The following is a 19,641-nucleotide window of genomic DNA, read 5'->3' on the forward strand; positions in this document are numbered from 1 at the left end:
GCACTTCATGCAGTACATCGACAGTGTAGTTTTCTGAACTGATGGAAACAATTAACAACAACATGGCTGCGTCAAATTACTTTTTAGATAACTATACCTCACTTCCCTGTCCACAGTGGTCTCCTTTTCTGGGCTGCAAAAAAGTTGTGAACACAAACATTCATTAATATTCATGAGCTCGTTCTTAAATCATGTTTATGCTGACATGTAGAAGTATAATGTTAAGCTGAAGTTTTGGTTTAAAAATGTCTGATATTTTGCATTTCTAATCAGGAAGTACAATAAGAAAAATGAGAGCTACATAGATGCATAATTCACCATGAATTTTTACAAAAGCAGTTTCTTTATGCTTTCATTTTTTCAGCGCAGAGAACTTAGACCTGCCCATCATCTGCAAAGAACCCTACACATTCTAATATTTCCTTACACATTCCAAGATCCACGAAGATCGTAAACAAGAAATTTAAGAATACTGCAAAACTAGGATCTGTACAGCAGTCCAGAATATTTATTGCAGGGTCTATGGCCACTGGCTGTAGCTTCTTTTAGTTCAATAGAGCTTATGGTTAAGTTGCCTCAGATACTTATATAGGATGCCTTAGATTTCCCAGAAAATGTAAATAATTAGCAACACCCCATAAAATCTTTGTAACCAGCAGTCTCAGTGATAACTTAGAACTTCAAGTAAAATCTGAAAATATGGCTAGATACATGGGAAAAGTGGGATTCAAAATAGCTTTGTCAAAGTAACATGCCCCCAAGTTAGTTTTTTTGTTCCAAGACTGCTGAAAGAAGATGGTCAATGAGGATGAGGAAAGTCCATCCATACCTGACATATTCCCCCGTCTCGCTGTCAGGAATACTGCTGTACCACACGTGATTTAAAAAAAAAAAAAGTCAGGAATTATTTACTTATATGAATTGAGAGCAATCTGTCCGCAGTATAAGCAACAATTACCAATTTGTAAGAGAACTGCAAACAGAGGGCTTTTCCCCCCACTCATTCAGTCTGAAAACAACAGCATCTGCTGTATTCTTAGCAAATGCACTTTTAGCTTGTAATAAAAACACATCCCACATATGATTTGCAGCATTGTCAGTCCATTAGGCACTGAGATAACTTGGCACTTACAGCTTGTACTGCAAACGTGTTTGTGCAGTCTAGACAGTATCATGAGTCTATTAGTAATCCGGGCACACAGGTGTACTGGGGACATACTGAGGTCAATTTAAGCTGAGACATCTTTGCCACTTTTCAACATTCAAGGGATGAGGAATAGAAAAAAAAAGGAACATGAGCCGACACAACGTTTGTGCTCAATGCATTATGGCTCATGAAGCTCTTGGCTGGAGATCTGCTACACTTTTACGGATTTGGTTTTTCTGTGTGTGTGGTCTCACCAGGTTATTCACAGATCGTGATTTGTTGGCTGTGATTCATCGGTTATTTTGGGTGAATATTTGAGTGGTTAATTTACTGGATTAGCAGGCTTTCAGATTTCTTCAAAAGTCGATATGCTGCGAAACATGGAAGGAGGAGTCAGAAGTTACCACTCACTCTGATTTTTGAGTGCTGTTTGGCCATGCATTCAAGTGCCAGGTGAAACTGACATCTGCAATGGACTGATGATATTCTTTAAACATCCCCAACCAGCGATCTGCCATTCATTTTGGGTTCCATTCACTGAGTAGAGGACCATTTGATTCACTATAAACCTATTTTTCTGCAGTTTTGTATCTTAGCTGCATTAAAAACACATTTGATTGAATAAGGTTGCTACAAGTCATCAGCCCAGTGACCACTTTGGTTTTACAAGATCTGACCATTGGTTATGCCAAATTTTTACACCAAAGTTCAGTAATAATTTGCTTTTATTTCTAGTTGTTTTGTGGCAAATCTTTTGATGCAAATAGCTCTGCTCTTATAAATGTTGGATATGACAATGCAAATGTCTATTGAAGTTAATATGCAGGAAAGACCAAAACCTTCCACTAAGAATAAGGGATCTTAGAAATATTCTTATCTCATCTTACAATGCAAGATCTGTGATCTGATTTTCTGACTACATTAATTCCCAATGAACTGGAGACAGTATTGCTATTTATTTTCATTTGTTTCTCTGTTAAACATTTTTAATTTTCATCCAGCTTCATGTTGAAGACGGCAAGGGCATAATTTTTTTTGTGTTTTCATTCCAGATCCTCTCCTGAAATTCAGGGGGAAGGATCATAAGAACATGCCATACTGGGTCAGACCAAGGGTCCATCAAGCCCAGCATCCTGTCTCCAACAGTGGCCAATTCAGGCCATAAGAATCAGAATGTTCTCTTACTGCCTCTATCTTCAAGGTTCAAGCTCTAGGGTCATCTGTTCTGGCTCAATTAGCAGTAATAGCCTGTTTTCAAAGCTATTTCCAACACTGTTATTAACTCAGTTACCAAGGCTTGCCACAGCATCAGCTAGCAAACCCTTTTGCCCACACACTGTACAAATGTAAGAACTATTGTCAGCCCAAACTGGTCATAAGAGCTGAAGCAAGGTGTCCCAGAGCACTGATTGGACCACTAGGCCTTGACCAAGCTCTAGTGACTTTCCAAACAGATTTTTTTCCCTACACATGTGGAGGGCAATGTTCAAAGCGATTTACCTGGACACCTAATCTACCCGGGAGTGGGTGTATCATGCTTCCTCATTTACCCTACTCAAATCTCAGCTACAAAACACACCTTTTTGAGGCTGCTTTTTAAAATGTAAACTCTAGTTCTCCATGATCATGGCCTTCTTGAATTAAACCATTTCTATAATAAGCAAAGTTTCTCTTCCGTGACTTGTCCAAGTATCCTGAGTGGATTGTAAGCTCCATGAAGCAGGAACTGTCTCTTAAATGTGTATGTGTGTCGATATAGCACTTTAGAAACGATCAATAAATAGTAGTTGTAGTAAATTGGCCTGTCTAAAAATTGCCCTGTTGGTATGTGGTGGCTTCCATGGTGCATATTTGTTAGCTGGGTTGACAAGAAGTTGGTCCTATGCACATTATTTTGGTCTGGGAAGTAAAACATCGGCACATGTTCAACGTGAGTGGTTTCCCCTTGAAAACTGGATGCAATGTCTGTGGGCAGAGAGTGCATACATGGAATGCAAACAATGTAGGCTATTCGGATGGCTCCCATTGTATGCAACGCAGGTTTATTTTGTAGGAGAGTTACCTGTTCCAGTATATATTTCCAGAGATCTTCTGCATCTCTGAGAGTGTGGCTAGTAGCAGTGATGACTTGCCACAGCCCACCTGTCCTACAATCATTGTTAACTGACCTGCAGGGCAAAAAGACACAATTAGGTTCGGTGTATTAACCATTGTTAAACGGATTTCAAACTCGATATTCATTGTTGCCAATTTACCTTGGGGTATCTTGATATCAATATTGGACAATGTTGGAGCTCCATCAGGTGTCCAAGTGAAAAATCCATTGGTGATCTGCAACAATAAACAACGAGAGCATGCGACAGAAAATCATGTTCAGTGTAGGCCTTCTTTTCTAGTATAAAGACAAATATTAGAAAGGGAAGTACTTGCCTTGAGCCTCTGGGAAAGGCGATAAAAATCTGAAAATAAATATATTGTCTCTACCTGTGGCTGGGATGCAATGCAGAAGATCAAGTCTCCTTTCTAGTGGAGCTTGGGCTCGCTATAGAGGTAACATACTCAAGCTCTGAGGGAAGGCAGCCCTTACTAACCCAAGAGAAGCAAATGCGCAAACTTCTTTAGGAGAGGATCATGAAATAAATTTGTTGAACCTGTGGAATTCAGACTGGATCAAGAAACTTTTTGTCTGATGAAATGAGGCAGCTGTCAGTAAAATCTTTTGTGGCTTTGTGGAAATCTACTAGTGAATTCATACTTTATCTACTACAGATTTCCATGGATCAGCAGACTTCTACAGATTTTCGTGAAATCTGCATTAAAAAAAAAAAGGATAAATTTTTCTTGTTGATCTCAGGGAAACCCATGGATTTTTTTTTTCCAACTCCATCCAGGCTGAAATCCCAATCCAAACCGAAGTGTCTTGCACATCCCTATCAATGAGTGGCGCTGAGAGTGTCTTGAGGGCCCCCTGAGTTGCTTGGGCATGCCATGAAGAGGTGGGTAGAAAGCAGGGTTATATGAAATGAACAATCCAATTCTCTCCATGTGACTATAAAACTACCCAAGTATAAGGCAATAATATGGGATCCTGTATGCACGTACTAAATTTTCTCTCCTATTTTGCATCTGTGGGAAAAATGCTTAATACATAGGACCCTAAAGATTTTTTCTTTATCCTCAAACCGTACCCAACAAATGCACCGAAATCTTAATGCATAACCAGGAATGACTCATTTCACTAAGGAAATGCTTCAAAACTAAAACATAACCCAATGAGCACATTAAAAAAAAAAAAAGTATTTTGAGTCTGAAAGCAAAATTGTTGCATATGATGCTGGTAGGAATCATTAAGATGATAACAGTGAACAGTGCAGGCAGGATTGCAGATGTGTTGTGCTATCTCACCACTGAAAATGTCTCATGGGATGTCTTTATAATAAAGACAGAATTCAAATACCTGGAGCTCATTATTCAAAAGACTTTGTGTGGGTAACTTTGGAGTCACATGCATGAAAGCTGAGTTTTGAATATTTTCCTCTGCCGACCGCTTGAATTCTGTGCGCACATCTTTGTGTGTGCATGAAATTTATTTGGATGAAAAGGAAGTGTTATGAGGGTGGAACTAAACTTTTGCCAATAAGTGCACATATTGAGCGCTCTTCTGCTAAAGTTACACACACAAGTCTAGTCGGAAAAACAGCCATCCTAACTTTATCCAGATGAAGTTATGTGTGTAACTTTATCCAAGCACATGCAGCAGGAGACTGTTGAATATCCAGGCCAAGTTACGTGCACAACTTTCCCTAGATAAAATTTGCTGCTTGAACCCGGAAGTATCAGTCGCTGGAGCAGGCAGAGAGCAGCTGCCGAGCCCCTTGACCCTGGAGATCTCGTTGAGCCTGGGATCCCCAGCAGTGCTGGAGCCACCCAGGAAACGGTCAGTGAGTGCGGAGGCACCCAAACAGTCTCCTTTGGAAGCAAGTGGTGACCAGAGAGGAGCAGACGATCTGCCCTCGGGGAACTCGATGAATTTGGGTTCCAGGAGCCACTTGGATCAGGCACAACAACGCCCGGAGCATCTAAAGAATGGCAAAGGATCCCTGGAGGTAGGAAATATGATGGATAACCTCCCCCCACTCACCACCCCAGCTTTAGCACCCTCTTTGGAAGAGATAAAAAACATTCTAATAACAATGCAGAAGTCTATTACCACGCTGACTGCAACTGTGCAAGAGGCAATGAATAAAACATTGAGAGTAGAAAATTCGTTGATTTCTGTCGAAGAAAAGATAATTACCTTGGAGGGGAAAGTTGAGAAAATTGAAGAAGTTCAAGTAAACTTAATAAAGTCCGAAAAAATGGTAGAGAATAAAATAGAATTTTTTGAAAATCAATCTAAAAGAGCTAATTTGAGATTTCTTAACTTTCCAAAAACCAAATTACAGTCGCCTTTGGATTTGTTAAAAAGTTACTTTATGAATATATTGAAGTACCCGACAGAAAGGATACCGGTTATATCAGCTACTTATTACCAAACAACAAGGAATCTCTCTGGGAATAAGATTAATAATCAGGAAAAACAAGGAGAAGGAGAAGATCTAGATCTAACTGACTTCTTGGAAAAATCCTTTGAGATGGAAATTAACCAGAGGGCAACATTATTAGTACAATTTGCCTCGAAGTTGGAAAGAGATGGCGTTTTAAAGCACTATTTCAGATTCCAAAAATTAAAATTTTTTGGTCAATGTATCCAAATTTTTCCAGACATTGCCAGACTGACACAGTTGAAACGCAGAAAATTCTTGGAAATGAGGGCCGAGGTGGTGGGAAGAGGGGCGCGTTTTATGTTACGTTTTCCGTGCCGTTGTTTTATATATTATGGTAACGCAAAATATATATTTACTGATCCTATACAATTACGTAGTTTTCTGGATTCACCATCATGAGCCTATGATAATCCAGGGCTTGCTGGGATATTGAAAGTAGGAGTTTGCGCCTCTCACAAGTATCAGTATGCAATACCTAATATTATAGATTACCTATGATCTGCTTATTAATTTTCACCCTTGGTCTCCTCTTATTTCTTACATATTAAGATTTCAATGTGTATTTGACCAGGGATAACAGGATTTATTGCTGGTAATAAGAAAAAATTATGTTTGTTTGTTTTATTGTATTCTTCATTGTATGCCTGGAATATGATGAACGCATTGATTCTCTTTTTTGCCTGTAACTAAAATTAAAATGAATAAAGTATAAATTTAAAAAAAAATTTGCTGCTTGCCATGTCATTGAATATTGTAATTCACTTAAATATCTATGCAAAGTTAATGAGAAAGCACCTCCACAAACATTTTCCAGAACTCAGACTTCATGTTGACTCACCTACAGTTCTGCAGCACGAGACTCCTGCAGGCTGAAACCTTGGAATGTGGGTGTGCTACAGAGGCAGTGTATTTGTACCCCAAAAAGAGTTTAGTTATAATCTCCTTTCGCTAGAAGATTGGCAAATAGGACAGAGTCACTCTACTGCATCAAAGAACAATTTACCAGGTAGTTACAGTGGAAAACCATCCCATGATGCATCAGGGTGACTGTTCCATATGTCAGACCCAAATATCACCCCCTATCCCCCCCCCCCCCCCCCAATTGACAGACTATCAACAAAACTGTATATGACTGCCGGGACAAATCCATACAAAGCACTTAGAATACCATCAACATTTTTTAGTAAGAAAACAATATTGTAGGCACTCCACTTTCCCCATCTTAACCTAGGAGAGGAGAATTTCTGGCAGGGGGTGAAGATGCTTTAAGTCAAATGGCAGCACAATTTGCAAAATTAGATTGTCTAGGTGTGCCAGAAATGATAGCATTTATTATTTAATACAAGAAATAAGAAGTTAAACTATTAGTCTGCATGGTCTTCCTTTATCCCTAACTTCATCTCAAAACAAAGATGAACAAGGCAAACCTAGGGCCTGATTTATGAAGACTTTTTCTCATTCTGTTTCTTACTAAATAAAGCTTTTAGACAACAAATGTTTTAGATCCTGAAGGGTTGATTTTAAAAGCGTTGTTCATGCAAAAAATACCCACATGCATCTGTTTGTGGGCCACGCGCAGATTTTAAAAGGTCGCAAATTAAACGCGCATGTACCTGCGCACGTGAGAAAAATGAGGGGGCAGAAAAGGGGCGGGGAATGAGGATTCTGGAGTGCGGTCAACACTTACGCGCGTGATTCTGTATTTTAACATCGAAAACCACAGCGCGCAATGCCTAGATATCCGCGTAACTTTACTGCTGCTCCTGATCCAAAGCAAGCCTGTACATCTCAATTTTTAGGGTTTATAGGACAGGGTGAAGAACCAGATGGGTCTGGATGACCTCGAGATTGACTGGACAAAACGTTGAACTAATTGGAAAACTGGAAACATGCCTCGCACGAGCATGTCTTAAATCTGCCTACATGTGTGTGTAAAAACTGACAAAGTCCTGTGGAAGACATGTGTGCTAGCTTTCTGTGAGTAACCTCTTAAAATCAGGAATATACTTGTGGTTGGTGTATTTTGAGACATATATATCTGCTCATCATCAGGGAACATTTATTTAATGAATTTATTTATAATCATTTCTATTCCACTGATCCACAAGTGAGATCTCGGTGGAATACATCATAATCGTAAAATATCATAGTTATAGAGTTATAAAGAATCAATAAAATACAGCATAATCAGACATTATCAAACAGCAATAAAAATTAAAAATGAGATTAAAATAACCCTACATACAAGAGTCAATTTGGAAAAGCCTGGCAAAATAACAAGGCTTTAATTTTCTTATCTAAAAAAGTCATATAACTGTCCTATGATCTTATCTCAACCGGTAATGAATTCCATAAGATTGGAGAAGCCACAGAAAAGTCCTATCTCTAGGTTTAGCCAACCAGAGGTTTTCAAAAAAGGAACAACTAGGGAACACTTTCCAGTTTATATCTTAAACTGGATTTGACAAAAGACAGGTAGCCAGTGCAAAGATTACGATCATATATTTCCCAGTTAGTAATGTGAAAACCCAGTTACCAGATGGGCGGTACTTTTATAACTTAGGGAAAAATCTTCTCCATAGCTTTCTCCACTGCTCTAGTGAAAAGGGGGGAATCAAAAAGTTTCAGAAGCCTCAATGAGGTACGAAAACATCAAGGAGAATGTTGTCTTCCATCAGGGGTCCCTGAGATTGGTCCCAAAGTGCTGCAACCCAGTTAGGTTGTCAGGATTTTCACAGTGAATATGCATGACATCTATTTGCATATAATGGAGGCAGTGCATGCCAATAGATTTAGTTCAATTTAATTAGGCAATTCTAGTCTACCTTCCAAGGCCAAAGGGCCCTAGCAAAGAGGATAACAACAAATAAAACAAAAAAATTCAAGATAATAAAAAGCATAAAAACAATACTAATGCCCTAATTAAAATCTTTAAAACGTAAAACTATCCCATAAAACTGGAGCCTATAAATCAAAAAATCCCCCAGACCACAGCCCAATGAGCGTTAAATATTCTAACTGCTTAATAGCCTAACTGCTCATACAGTCAGGTTTTCACTTTATGGCACAACCACATATAATCGGTAGAATTTCTCAACAACAAAGGAAGATCTCATACATATTCACTGTGGCAGTCCTGAAAACCCATGCAATGTATTTGCATGCACTGCCTCCACTGTATGCAAACAAATCTCATGCATATTAATTGTGGAAATCCTGAAACCCTGACTGACTTGTGGCCCCTAGAGGACTGCGTTTGGGGACCCCTGTCTTATATGCTTGTGGTGACCTCATTGCATGCTTGGCAATGTAATACTGCTTTTCTTAAGAAACTCAGTAGGAGATATCAGAGCTATATTTCCATTCATGCATGAAACGTGCAGTACCTAAATGTAATCCACTTTGAAAGGTCTGAAAGGCGAGATAAATAAATAAATAAATAAAATAGGGTAAAACCAGGACCGGTTCAGCCTCTTCCACTACATATGGAGCTTCATGGTCATGCTAAGCATGCTGCTTCCCAACAAATGGAGTGTCTCATTCTTCCGGGACATTGGCTCTTTGATTTAGTGTCCTATTGCAGTGCCTTCAACTTGAGGCCTATAAACAGGTCTGGTTTTCAACGTAATCAAAATATGCACATTGACCTGTTCTTGGACAACATATCTGAAAATATATCTCATGAATATTCATTGTGTCCATCATATAAACCAGAACCTGTTGTGATCCTCAAGGCCTAGCACTGAAGAACCCTGACTTTGCTTCTGGAAAACACTTAATCCGACAACATAAACATTAGGTGTAAGTACAAACATGAGTGGATAAATAGATAGCGAAGGAGAGGAATTTTGGTCTCTGCTTTTGCAACTGGAACTTAGAAGCTGCTCATTCAGTACTTCAGAACATAGGTCTCTGGTGCACGAGAGCAAGGGATAGGCGCAGCGGCAGTCAGATTCAGCAGCGGCAGAGAGGAAAAGAATGACCAGGCAATCACCTTTATACAAAACTCGTCTCCTTCTGTGATGTTAACTTGTCGTCTCAGGTGAGAGTTGTAATTGTTCCACTCTTCTCTGGTAGACCTCTTACGGTTAACAACTTTGAGGGGCTGTGCAGGAGCAGGAAGACAGAAACAACGGTGAGTGGTGGTGGTGCTGGCGGCGGTGAGCGTGCGTAAAAACCGAGGCAGTCACATCGCACCACAAGTAGCATGCAATAAACACAGTGAGCATTCGTGTCATTGCGGCTAATTAATTGGCGATGGGTCACAGGCAGTGAAAAGATGGGAATGTTTGATAAAGGGATGCAAGATGGAGAAAACAGCTGTTGCTCAAGGTGACGTTGCTACTCACAACCGCCTGGTATTTGCTGTGGTTTTCTGGATTCAAGAGCTGTAGACCCTTGTCGGCCTCTTCTCCAATTTCTTCACTCGAGAAAAATTCATTCAGCTTCTGAACGCTACATAAAATGAAAAGCAAGTTACATTTTTCAAAACATGCGGCTCACCATTGTACAGAAAGTTGCATCATGGGTTCTGACGCTCAAGATAAAGCAATTTCCAAGTCTGGTTTAAGAATTCTGTTCAAAACACCTACATGACATGCTAGAGATATAAAATCATCTACAGATACTGCTTAAGATCACAAATTGAACTGGAGACATGATATTCTACTTATGATTTTTGTTTTATAGGCAAAAACACCAGCAAATCTATTACAAAACAGTAACCAGAAATCTCTTGATTTTTTTAGTCTGGAAACACGGGGCTGATGTAATAAGCCCTACGCTGATTTTTCTGCACGGAGTTTTTGGGCGTGCATGGCAAAAACCAGCAGAAGCACTAGATCTAATAACGGCTGCGTATGCTAATTAGATATTTGCATAGAATCCATGCACACCAAACATATATACACCATAATGCGTGCAATAATGCGCGCTCATGGCCTTATTTAGTAAAACGTGCAGATACTCATTGGCTTATGAACACCCGCGATTGATTCTCGGGGCAAAAGCCTTTCTTTTTTCAAAAAAATGAATAACTTAATGGTCCAGAAGTTGATGTAGAGCAATATCTAACAACTTCATGATCGGACTCTGACAGATCGCGAGTGTGTGAAATGCAGATCGGCGATTCTGCCTCGTTGGGAAGCTGCCTTCTCTCTGCCCGTTCCATCCACTGCTTGGCTGACCTGCAAAAGCATCAATAAACCAGTCTCTACATAGGTGCTTTCACTTACCTTCTGCCCTAACCCAGGCGCTAAAAACCCGCATTAAAAACCCCGCACTAACCCAATCTCCCTGCTAGAGCGGCTCCCTGCAGTGCTCATAGATAGATAATCACCTTCTTTGCATGCTATTAGCATGCACTCATGCAGAAAAAAAAATGGGGTCTGTAAGTGCATTTGTACAGGCTTTTCAACGTGCACGAACCCCTCATTACATAGTGATGTTATTAATCATCATGCGTAGGTACAAAAGATGTATGCATACGTCTTCTGGATACTAAGAACAGATAACGTTCTGATAAACCTGATGGTTTATTTTGCAGCTTTATCACCAAAATAAACACTGTAAGTGTTAAAGTGGAACTGACTGATTTTAAGGAACTACAATAGGATAAGTTACAATCCCGATGCAGCACATAATGAAGGGTATTTTTTTCATAACAAATAAACTATCTAATTCATAGAAAAGGTAATCTCAAGAAATAAAAGGACCCATGTACTAAGCTGTATTAAAATCAGCCAAAGTGGATTAATGTCAGACTTTTAACATGAGCATTAGTGCCTAGTTTAACACTTGATGTACTAAAGGATGAAACGGCTTTAGGACACTGGGCATTAACAGCATGTTTTGCTGTGTCCAGCAACGTGCGCAGTATCTGCAGCAGAAACGTATCTGTTTTGCTATTGTTAGAAACGCATCTGTGCCTGACGGGGGCTCTGACCATAACCCCGCCTGCCCGAGCTGAGCTTCCATAGCCTGATCTTTCTCCCTCACATCCCTGAAATCTGCACAGAAGGGCTCCAAGCCTGATGACCCCCCCCCATCTCACCCCCTCAAGTCTGCACTGAAGGGGCTTTGTGACCCTATTTTCCTCCCCCTCTCAAGTTCACAACTGAAGTGGCTCAGTGGCCCCCATCTCACAACATGAAATGTTAAAGTGCCTTGGCAGCCCCCCCCATCCCCATCCTTCCGATATGGAAAGCTAAAGTGACCTCAGAGGTCTGATGCACCCTCCTATCCCCAAACCCCCTCTTGGTCTTCTGCGGGAGCTCCTTGCTCCGGTGTCCCTCCCAACAACCCCATCTGAGACTCTAGAATGGCAGGTGGAGGGATGAGAAATCCCTATTCCCCTTCTGTCCTGCTCTCTCTGCTGGCCAACATGGGCATCACTCTGTGCATGTGGATGGAATAAACGCAGAAGGAAGTGAAGGGAGAACCACCTACTGCGATCTAGGGTATTGCACCAAAAAGCAAACATATGCACGCATGTTATAAAATAGCCTGGCCGTGCGCACCAAATTTTAAGTGGATGTGCAAATCCCACATCTACTGCATAAGTCAGGAGGTTTTAAAATGGACGCAACCAGTTTGTCCACCAGTTTGCCCAGTTAACAAGTAGGTTCTCCAGACTCCCCCTGGCTTGGTAGCCTGTACTCCCCCCCAGTTACCCCAGACCCTTTAAACCCCCCCCACATCAGCATTTACGCATGCATCTCTTGGCCAGGCCTCGACACGCCCAGATCATGGCCATGTCCTGCCCCTTTCTGAAAAGTTGTGAGATGTGCATGCTACGGTATTTATGCACATATCTGGATGCTTTTTAAAATGTGGTCAGCGTGCGTGAGCCCGACTTATTTGCGCATCCCCTAATTAATGCACGCACCGGACTTTTAAAATTCACCTTTTAGTGTGCAAATGCTTTCCCTGCTCCCAACTCTGCCCCCTGGAGCGCCCCTACCGCAAGTGCAGAGAAACCTACGCACGTAACCCAGTAGCATTGATGCTTTTCCTTGCACAACACCCCCTCCCCTCCACATGATTTTCAAAAGCCAATCTACACACATAAATCAGAGATTATGTGCTTAAATCCTTTTGAAAATAACCTCTTAATTTTTTTTTAAATGTATTCTTTTTCAGAAAAACAGAATATCAAGTCCATATGAATAGAGAAATTCCACATCACTAAAAAGAAAGAAATTAAAAGAAAAGATACCTCAGCAGTGGGATGCGAGAGAAACATAAGAAATCAAGAGTTTCCTAAATATTATGGGGCAGATTTTCAAAGGATTTACGCGCGTAGGGGGGTTACACGCACTGGGCCTATTTTCAAAAGGCCCGGTGGCGCGCGTAAAGCCCCAGGACACGTGTAAGTCCCGAGGCTTGAAAAAAGGGGTGGGGCAGTCCAGGGGTAGGGTGGGGGCAGGGTCGGAGCCCTCCAGGCACAGCAGGCCGGCCATCGGCCTGTGTGCGCAACCTACGCCTGCCCAGAGGCAGGTGCAACTTATAAAATAAAGGTTAGGGGGGATTTAGGTAGGACTGGGGGGCGGGTTAGGTAGGGGAAGGGAGGGGAAGGTGGGGGGGGGGGCAGAAGGAAAGTTCCCTCCGAGGCCGCTCTAATTTCGGAGTGGCCTTGGAGGGAACAGGGAAAGCCAGCAGGGCTCCCCAAGGGCTCGGTGCATGCAAGGTGCACTATTGTGCACCCCCTTGCGCGCGCCAACCCGGATTTTATAACATGCGTGCAGCTGCGTGCGCATGTTATAAAATCGGGCGTACATTTGTGCGTGCCGGGTTGTGTGCACAAATGTACGCCCGCGCATAGGTATTAAAATCTGACCCTATATTTAATACTGCCTGCAAAAGGGAGGGAACAGGAACCTGAGAAATAAAGAGGGAAGAGAAGACAACGATCGGGAGACCCACCCCACCCCTGACGTCATCGACACCAGCGCCGGACCGTTAAATGGAGCGAAACCACCAGGCGTTGCGCGCCGTGTCGCACGCTGAGGGGGCGCAACAAAGGGGCACTCTCCCCTTTGTGCACCCCTTAGTGCAATCCGTAGTGCTAGCTCTAATTATACACTTAAACAAATAATCTTTGCAAACTGATGTCTCTCTATGTTAACATTCATTTGAACCTGTTTTGGAAACATTGTTAACCATCTTAATTTTGTAAACCGTTGTGATGGCGAACCCGAACGACGGTATATAAAACTCGCTAAATAAAAAAATAAATAGTTCCAGCCAGAGGACTACTGGACAAAAATAGTGGAAACTTCTTGTAAAAACGCATCTAATTGTACCCCTTAATTTTAAGGGGGCTGACTACCATATGCATTCTACAATTACTGGTATTTTGTTTTCAGAATTAGATGCGTTAAAATAAGCTGCTCAGACAGCAGCAAAGCAGATGGAGACCCAGGCTCTGGATTAGTGAGTTTGACGAGGTAAGTTGCCTTAGTCCTTACCATTGACATACTGACTTAGTTGCAGCTGTTCCCCAAGTCTATCTTCCCTCCCACTTGCAGTTTGCACATGCTGACAAATGCAACATCACAAAGGAATAAACCTTTGTATTTTATTGCTCCTTTCCTGTTGGTTTCAGGCTAGCTGGATTTTTTGTTTAATTATTTTTAATTAAAATGAATCATCATTGATTGATCAGCTTTGTGAATTAAGTTTGGTCTTCTGGAAGCATTGTAGACTGACAGAGCAGTAAGTCTATCGGTTGCCTATATGGTTTAAGCAGAAGCACTAGTAGGGAGAAGACAACAGCCTTGTACAGGATAGTTCAATTCACTGCCTGCATCGTTGTTCAGGGTTTTTACTACACCTGCTAAAAAAATATCAAACATGCACTGATTTGCAGTTCTAGCTTGTGTGTTGTGTCCAATCTGTGTTATTTTAATTATGTATGTTGAAATTGTAAATTGCCTAGAGCTTGGGCAATTAGGCAATTGAGAAATACAAAAAAATACATAAATAAATAAGATGGAGCCAATTGTAGCTACAGGGCAGGGCTTTACCTAGATTAGCCTGCACATGCTACACTTTCATTGGTCTATCGGCACTGGCAAAAGCAGCACTCAAAATAATTACAATCCCAGTTACCAACCAGGATTGATCCATTATCATTGATATCGCTGCTCAGAGGTTTAATATTTCTGCAACCAGAGTAAGGGAAAATTGTTCAAGGAGCGCTGAATTGAATTTCCAGTGAAACGAGGCAAACAGTACGTGCTGAGACTGTACCTATCCAAGGATAATTCATATGGAGTAGAAATTTCTTGCTATAGCACTGAAGCAGGGATTATAGCAATAATGCAAGCTACGACTCCTAACAGCACCACATGTCTTACAACTCTTCAGGCATAATATGTAGAAACAATTCTAGTATGTACGGTAGGACCAAATTTAAGTACTGGGTAAAAGAAAAAAAAAAAAGACTGCCAGCCAGTTTTCAGGCACAATTTTGAAAGAACGTGGCTTTTATCCCAGGATTGAATTTCCTTGGTCTTCAGGTGCCTACAAATGTGTGATACATTTTCTAGCACCTCCTTTGAAAGTGCAGCATTATGAATCTGTCCCCATCCCCCCACCATTGAAATTCTCCAAATAACTTATAATTTGGCAAATAAAGAATTTCCCAGTAACCTATCACTGCGCACTCCCAGCCTGAAAGACAGAATCTAGAAAAGGCTGCCGACAACCGACAGCTGAAGATGAATTTGATCAACAGCATGCAAGCTGAAAATCTCCCCTCCGCAGCTTCTGTTCATGCTGACATTGCACATGTAAAGCTGCTTCTTGCAATACTCATTTTCGATATCAGACAGACTAGATAATACAGTTTTTATTGTTTATACACAATACTCTTAAAATAAATTATTTCTAATTATTCGTTTTCTTTTTCTGTGGGAGTACTTGTGTCCTTCCCTGTAGACTCAGCTCCAGTTCATACAGATCGTGCCAGGAAGAATGACACAAAATATGTTGACGTATCTCACAAAACGTTTCTGTGCAATTATTTCATGGTCACAGCGCGGTCACATAAATATGTAGGGATGTACATTCGTTTTTAACAAAATAGACAATGGCAATGAAATTGTCTATTTTGTTGTATTTTGGGAGCACCCGAAACAAAAAACCCCAAATCAACGAAATTTCGTATTTTGTGTTAATGCGCACTAACTTCATGTTAGTGCGCATTAAGTCCTGTTAGTGTGCACTACCTAGTTTTCTAATTTTGGAGTTAGCGCGCCCTAATGGGACTTAGGAAAAACTAACTGGTTGTTAGCATGCAAATTTTACCATTGTTACAAAATGTGTGAATTGGGGAGTAGTTTGTTAGCTAGAGGTATGGTTCTGCATTCCCATTGGCTGTCTCCTTACTTTAGTTAGTGCATGCTAACAACCAGTTAGTGCGCCCTAAGTCCTATTAGTGCGCACTAACTCCAAAACAAAGGAAACATGAAATAACTACCTCCCGAATCATTATAAAAATGAAATTTGACAGTAAATGCCCCGAAATGAAAATGACACACACAAAAAAAATCAGTGCACATCTCTATAAACATGTCTCTGAGCTCTAGTCCCCTTTAGTTTGAGCAATAACATTGCCAAGCAGGCTTCCATTTTCTGGCACCTTATTAAATGGTTTCTTTCTTTCTTTTTTAATGATTTAATGAGGGATCACCTAGAGCAGGCAGCGTGTTAAGCCACAAATCTCTCTCACCTGACGAGTGCTTTCACCGTGGACCTGACCACGCTGGAGAGCAGGAAGAGGGGCGTGACAAGAATGTGGAAAAGAGAAAGGGATGCGAAGGCCACCGCTGGAGAAAAGTCAGCGCTGTTCAACAGGTGGGCGTGGACCACGAACGTCTGTAAGGTGCAAGGAACACAACAATTATGTTTGGAAAAGCAAAAAAATAGGGGCTGCGCCTACATTTTACCATTTGCAACCAGAGATCGCATTCCATCTCTCTGCAACGCACGGCTAAAGCAGAAAATAAAAACATCCTCCAGTTATGCTTTGATTAACTATGTCAGACAAAGGTACTTCTCAACAAAACTGGGTTAGAAAAGCCAGAAAACTCCTGCGAATGACTTCAATAGAATCATTTCTAACAATATTTGGCCTGGATTCATCATTTTTTGCAAGAATGATGAATCCAGCGAAAATGGGGGGCAGGGGGGTGAAGAAGGGGGTGGGCCTGCGAAAGCTCTCGGCCTTCGCACCACAGCGGTGCGATTTCATCGGCCACAGTGCGCCGGCTGCCGACTTTCGCACCTAATAGCGTCACCGTGAAAGGTGATGCTATTGGGTGCGCTACTGGCGACGATAATGTTAGTAACATTATCGCAGCCAGCGAAGACACCACCGACTCCGCCCCTCCCCGCCCACACCCCGAATCGAATTTGCATGCGAAAAGGGGCCTTTTTGCATGCAATAAGCCTTTAGAAAATAACCCCGTTAGTTAATTGCCAGGCCTATACTAATAAAAGTAAAGGTTTGTTGAGGTCTAATGAGTTTATCTTTGTACTGTATGGGGTATAGTACAATTTAGGAAATCAATTATTAAATTAAGCACTCTCGACTGTGACAAAAATTTAAACTATGAACATTTTTTAAAAATGTTAATGCGTCAGCAAGCCTGTCGGCGTGACACCTGAGGGGGTACGTCAACAGGCTTGCTGATACATTAAAATTAAAAAATTAAAAATTTTCATAGTTTACATTTTTGTCACAGTCGAGTGTGCTTAATTTAATAATTGATTTCCTTGGTTGGGGCACGATTGTAAATTGAGGGACTCTTGGGCTCTTTTTTTTTTTATGATTGATAGAACAATTTAGGCAATTCTCATTCACAGGGCAGGACACAGCTGCATGTAATCCGGAGCAAGGGCAACGGAGACAAGAAAGGGCCCCATCTCATCCTCCTTTCAGCTCTGGAATCCAGAAAATAAGGACCCTGCGAAACCACACAAGCCTCACCGGCCTCAGCGGGACTCTGCAAACTTCGCTTTACCTGATGGAGGAGGATGAGATGAAACCGAGGCAGACGTTAATTGTGCTGCATCCTTGTCATGACTTTTCCTGTATTTGCCATAGAGTAAAACTTGAAGGTGTCAGTTTAGATTAGATCAGATGTTTGCACAATTTATAAGGCCTACTAAGGATGCAGTATGGATTAGTTGAGGGTAGTCCTGCTATTTGCACATTTTCATATGAACTTTGTAAGCAAATTGTTGCAGAAATAAAGTTCTTTTTCTCCCGTAGGGTAGATGATTTCACGATTTTGCTGTTTTTTTGTCCTCGGCTCAGTAGGAAGAGAGGCTTGTCAGATTGTACTGGTGTTTGTGTCTCTCCTCCTTTATAACTTTTGAACGGCGGGGCCTAGCTTAATCAAACTTGGTGTGGCGCTATATTGTCATTTAAGTTTTTAAACTCACGGTTGTGCTTTCAAGGGATCAAGGAGGAGAAGGTGCAGAGATGGTCATTTTGCCATAAGAAATGCATTGAGACCAGAACAGAGGCCTGACAGAATGTTGCAACTTCTTCCTGCTGGCGAATGCTCCGAGACTTAATTTGAAACCCTATTTCTGCTATTTGAAAGATCTTGAATAATTTAGGCTTTGTGAACATTTTTTTCTCGGAGCGTTCTGACATAATTTTACATTTGTGAGGTTTTGCATTTCGTGATAAATCATACAGCGTTGATGCTCATGTATGTCATAGCTGAGTGTAAGTGGGTGGTATCAGAGCTGTACCACGGGCATCTAAACAACATTGGAATGATTTCTATTGAGGGAAGGTGAAGGTGTTATACTAGACAAATAAACTAAGTCATTTTCCCATTCAGTCCTGCCAATATGAAACAGACCTTTTGCCTCTAACACATCTCTAGTGCTCTGACTGCACCTAATTTCAAGACATTATTCCATAACCTCAACAAGACATTTTTTTAAAATCCCATATTCTCAGCAGTGCTGCTGCAGCGTGTTACTGATTTAGCTCAGTACAATACAGAACAGGTGGTGTCCCCGAGTGCTGGTTAACATATTCCCCTGAAGGAAATGAATTTTGCATTGGCACTATTTTACACTAGATCTAAGGATCCTTTCGCCAGTTCAGGAATACGTATAACTAAAAGCCAATGAATTTTTATGGTTACTTCTAATGTGTTGTGTATATAATTCTGCTACTTTTTTCATGTTATTTGCTTTGTGCTATTATGTGTCCCAGGGCTAGTCCAGCAGGAAAACTTAATATTGTCTATTGCCTGTTCTATCTACTAGTCCAAATAGCAAGAAAGATAATTGTTGGGCTTTCTGCTGCATTTGGAAGATGTCATTTTAAAATCATGCATATTGTATTGATCATTAATTATGTGCATAGAAAGGCTCACACTTACTATAAGAACTGCTGCAATAGGTATCGCTGCATTCATAAAAACTGTGAAGACAAAACACATCTGTTTAATAACTAATTGTGAGCATATAAGCAGGCAGGAAACAACAATTAAATGTACTACACAGATATACTGATTCCTTAATATTAGCAGGACAAATACTGTATGAAGGGGCTGTGCAATATCCAAATTATGCCCTGGCTGTGCTATTTCCGTGGATTATAAATAGATGAGATGGCTACTAAAGTTAAAAATAATATGGTAATTGGCAATTGTCATGATGACCGTTGCGCACTTTCAGGCCAATGCAGATAGGTGGGTTCAGTTGAACACACCTTTCTGCCTGTATTTGAATGCACATTTTCTGTGCACAAAACTTACTGGTGATGCAGTAAGGAGTTTGTGCGCAGAAAATGTGCATTCCCAAACGAGAGCACTGCTCAGCACTTTTGCATGGAAATCCCAAGCAAATGAGGGCATTAAGCATTACTCACCGATGCAGAGAGTTGCATTGGCCAGCCAGGATTTTCTTAGC

The 19,641-nt window shown here is 41.1% G+C and overlaps 1 protein-coding gene across 8 annotated transcripts in view; it reads right to left on the reverse strand.

Annotated features, from left to right (window-relative positions):
• The window catches only part of ABCC8 (ATP binding cassette subfamily C member 8), a 166,683-nt gene that overhangs the window by 55,736 nt on the left and 91,306 nt on the right, over positions 1-19,641 (reverse strand). For 6 of the 8 annotated variants that reach the window (XM_029582987.1, XM_029582988.1, XM_029582994.1 and 3 more), the window contains 8 exons: positions 19,110-19,150; positions 16,430-16,575; positions 10,044-10,149; positions 9,689-9,799; positions 3,403-3,478; positions 3,210-3,315; positions 830-865; positions 98-133 (listed from right to left, as the gene is read on the reverse strand). In XM_029582987.1, coding sequence (XP_029438847.1) covers positions 98-133; positions 830-865; positions 3,210-3,315; positions 3,403-3,478; positions 9,689-9,799; positions 10,044-10,149; positions 16,430-16,575; positions 19,110-19,150 — 658 coding nt within the window. The remainder of the gene's footprint in view (positions 1-97; positions 134-829; positions 866-3,209; positions 3,316-3,402; positions 3,479-9,688; positions 9,800-10,043; positions 10,150-16,429; positions 16,576-19,109; positions 19,151-19,641) is intronic. The other 2 variants (XM_029582986.1, XM_029582989.1) reach the window with 2 other exon arrangements.

Source organism: Rhinatrema bivittatum, chromosome 17 (assembly GCF_901001135.1).
Source record: "Rhinatrema bivittatum chromosome 17, aRhiBiv1.1, whole genome shotgun sequence".
Taxonomy (NCBI): Eukaryota; Metazoa; Chordata; class Amphibia; order Gymnophiona; family Rhinatrematidae; genus Rhinatrema; species Rhinatrema bivittatum.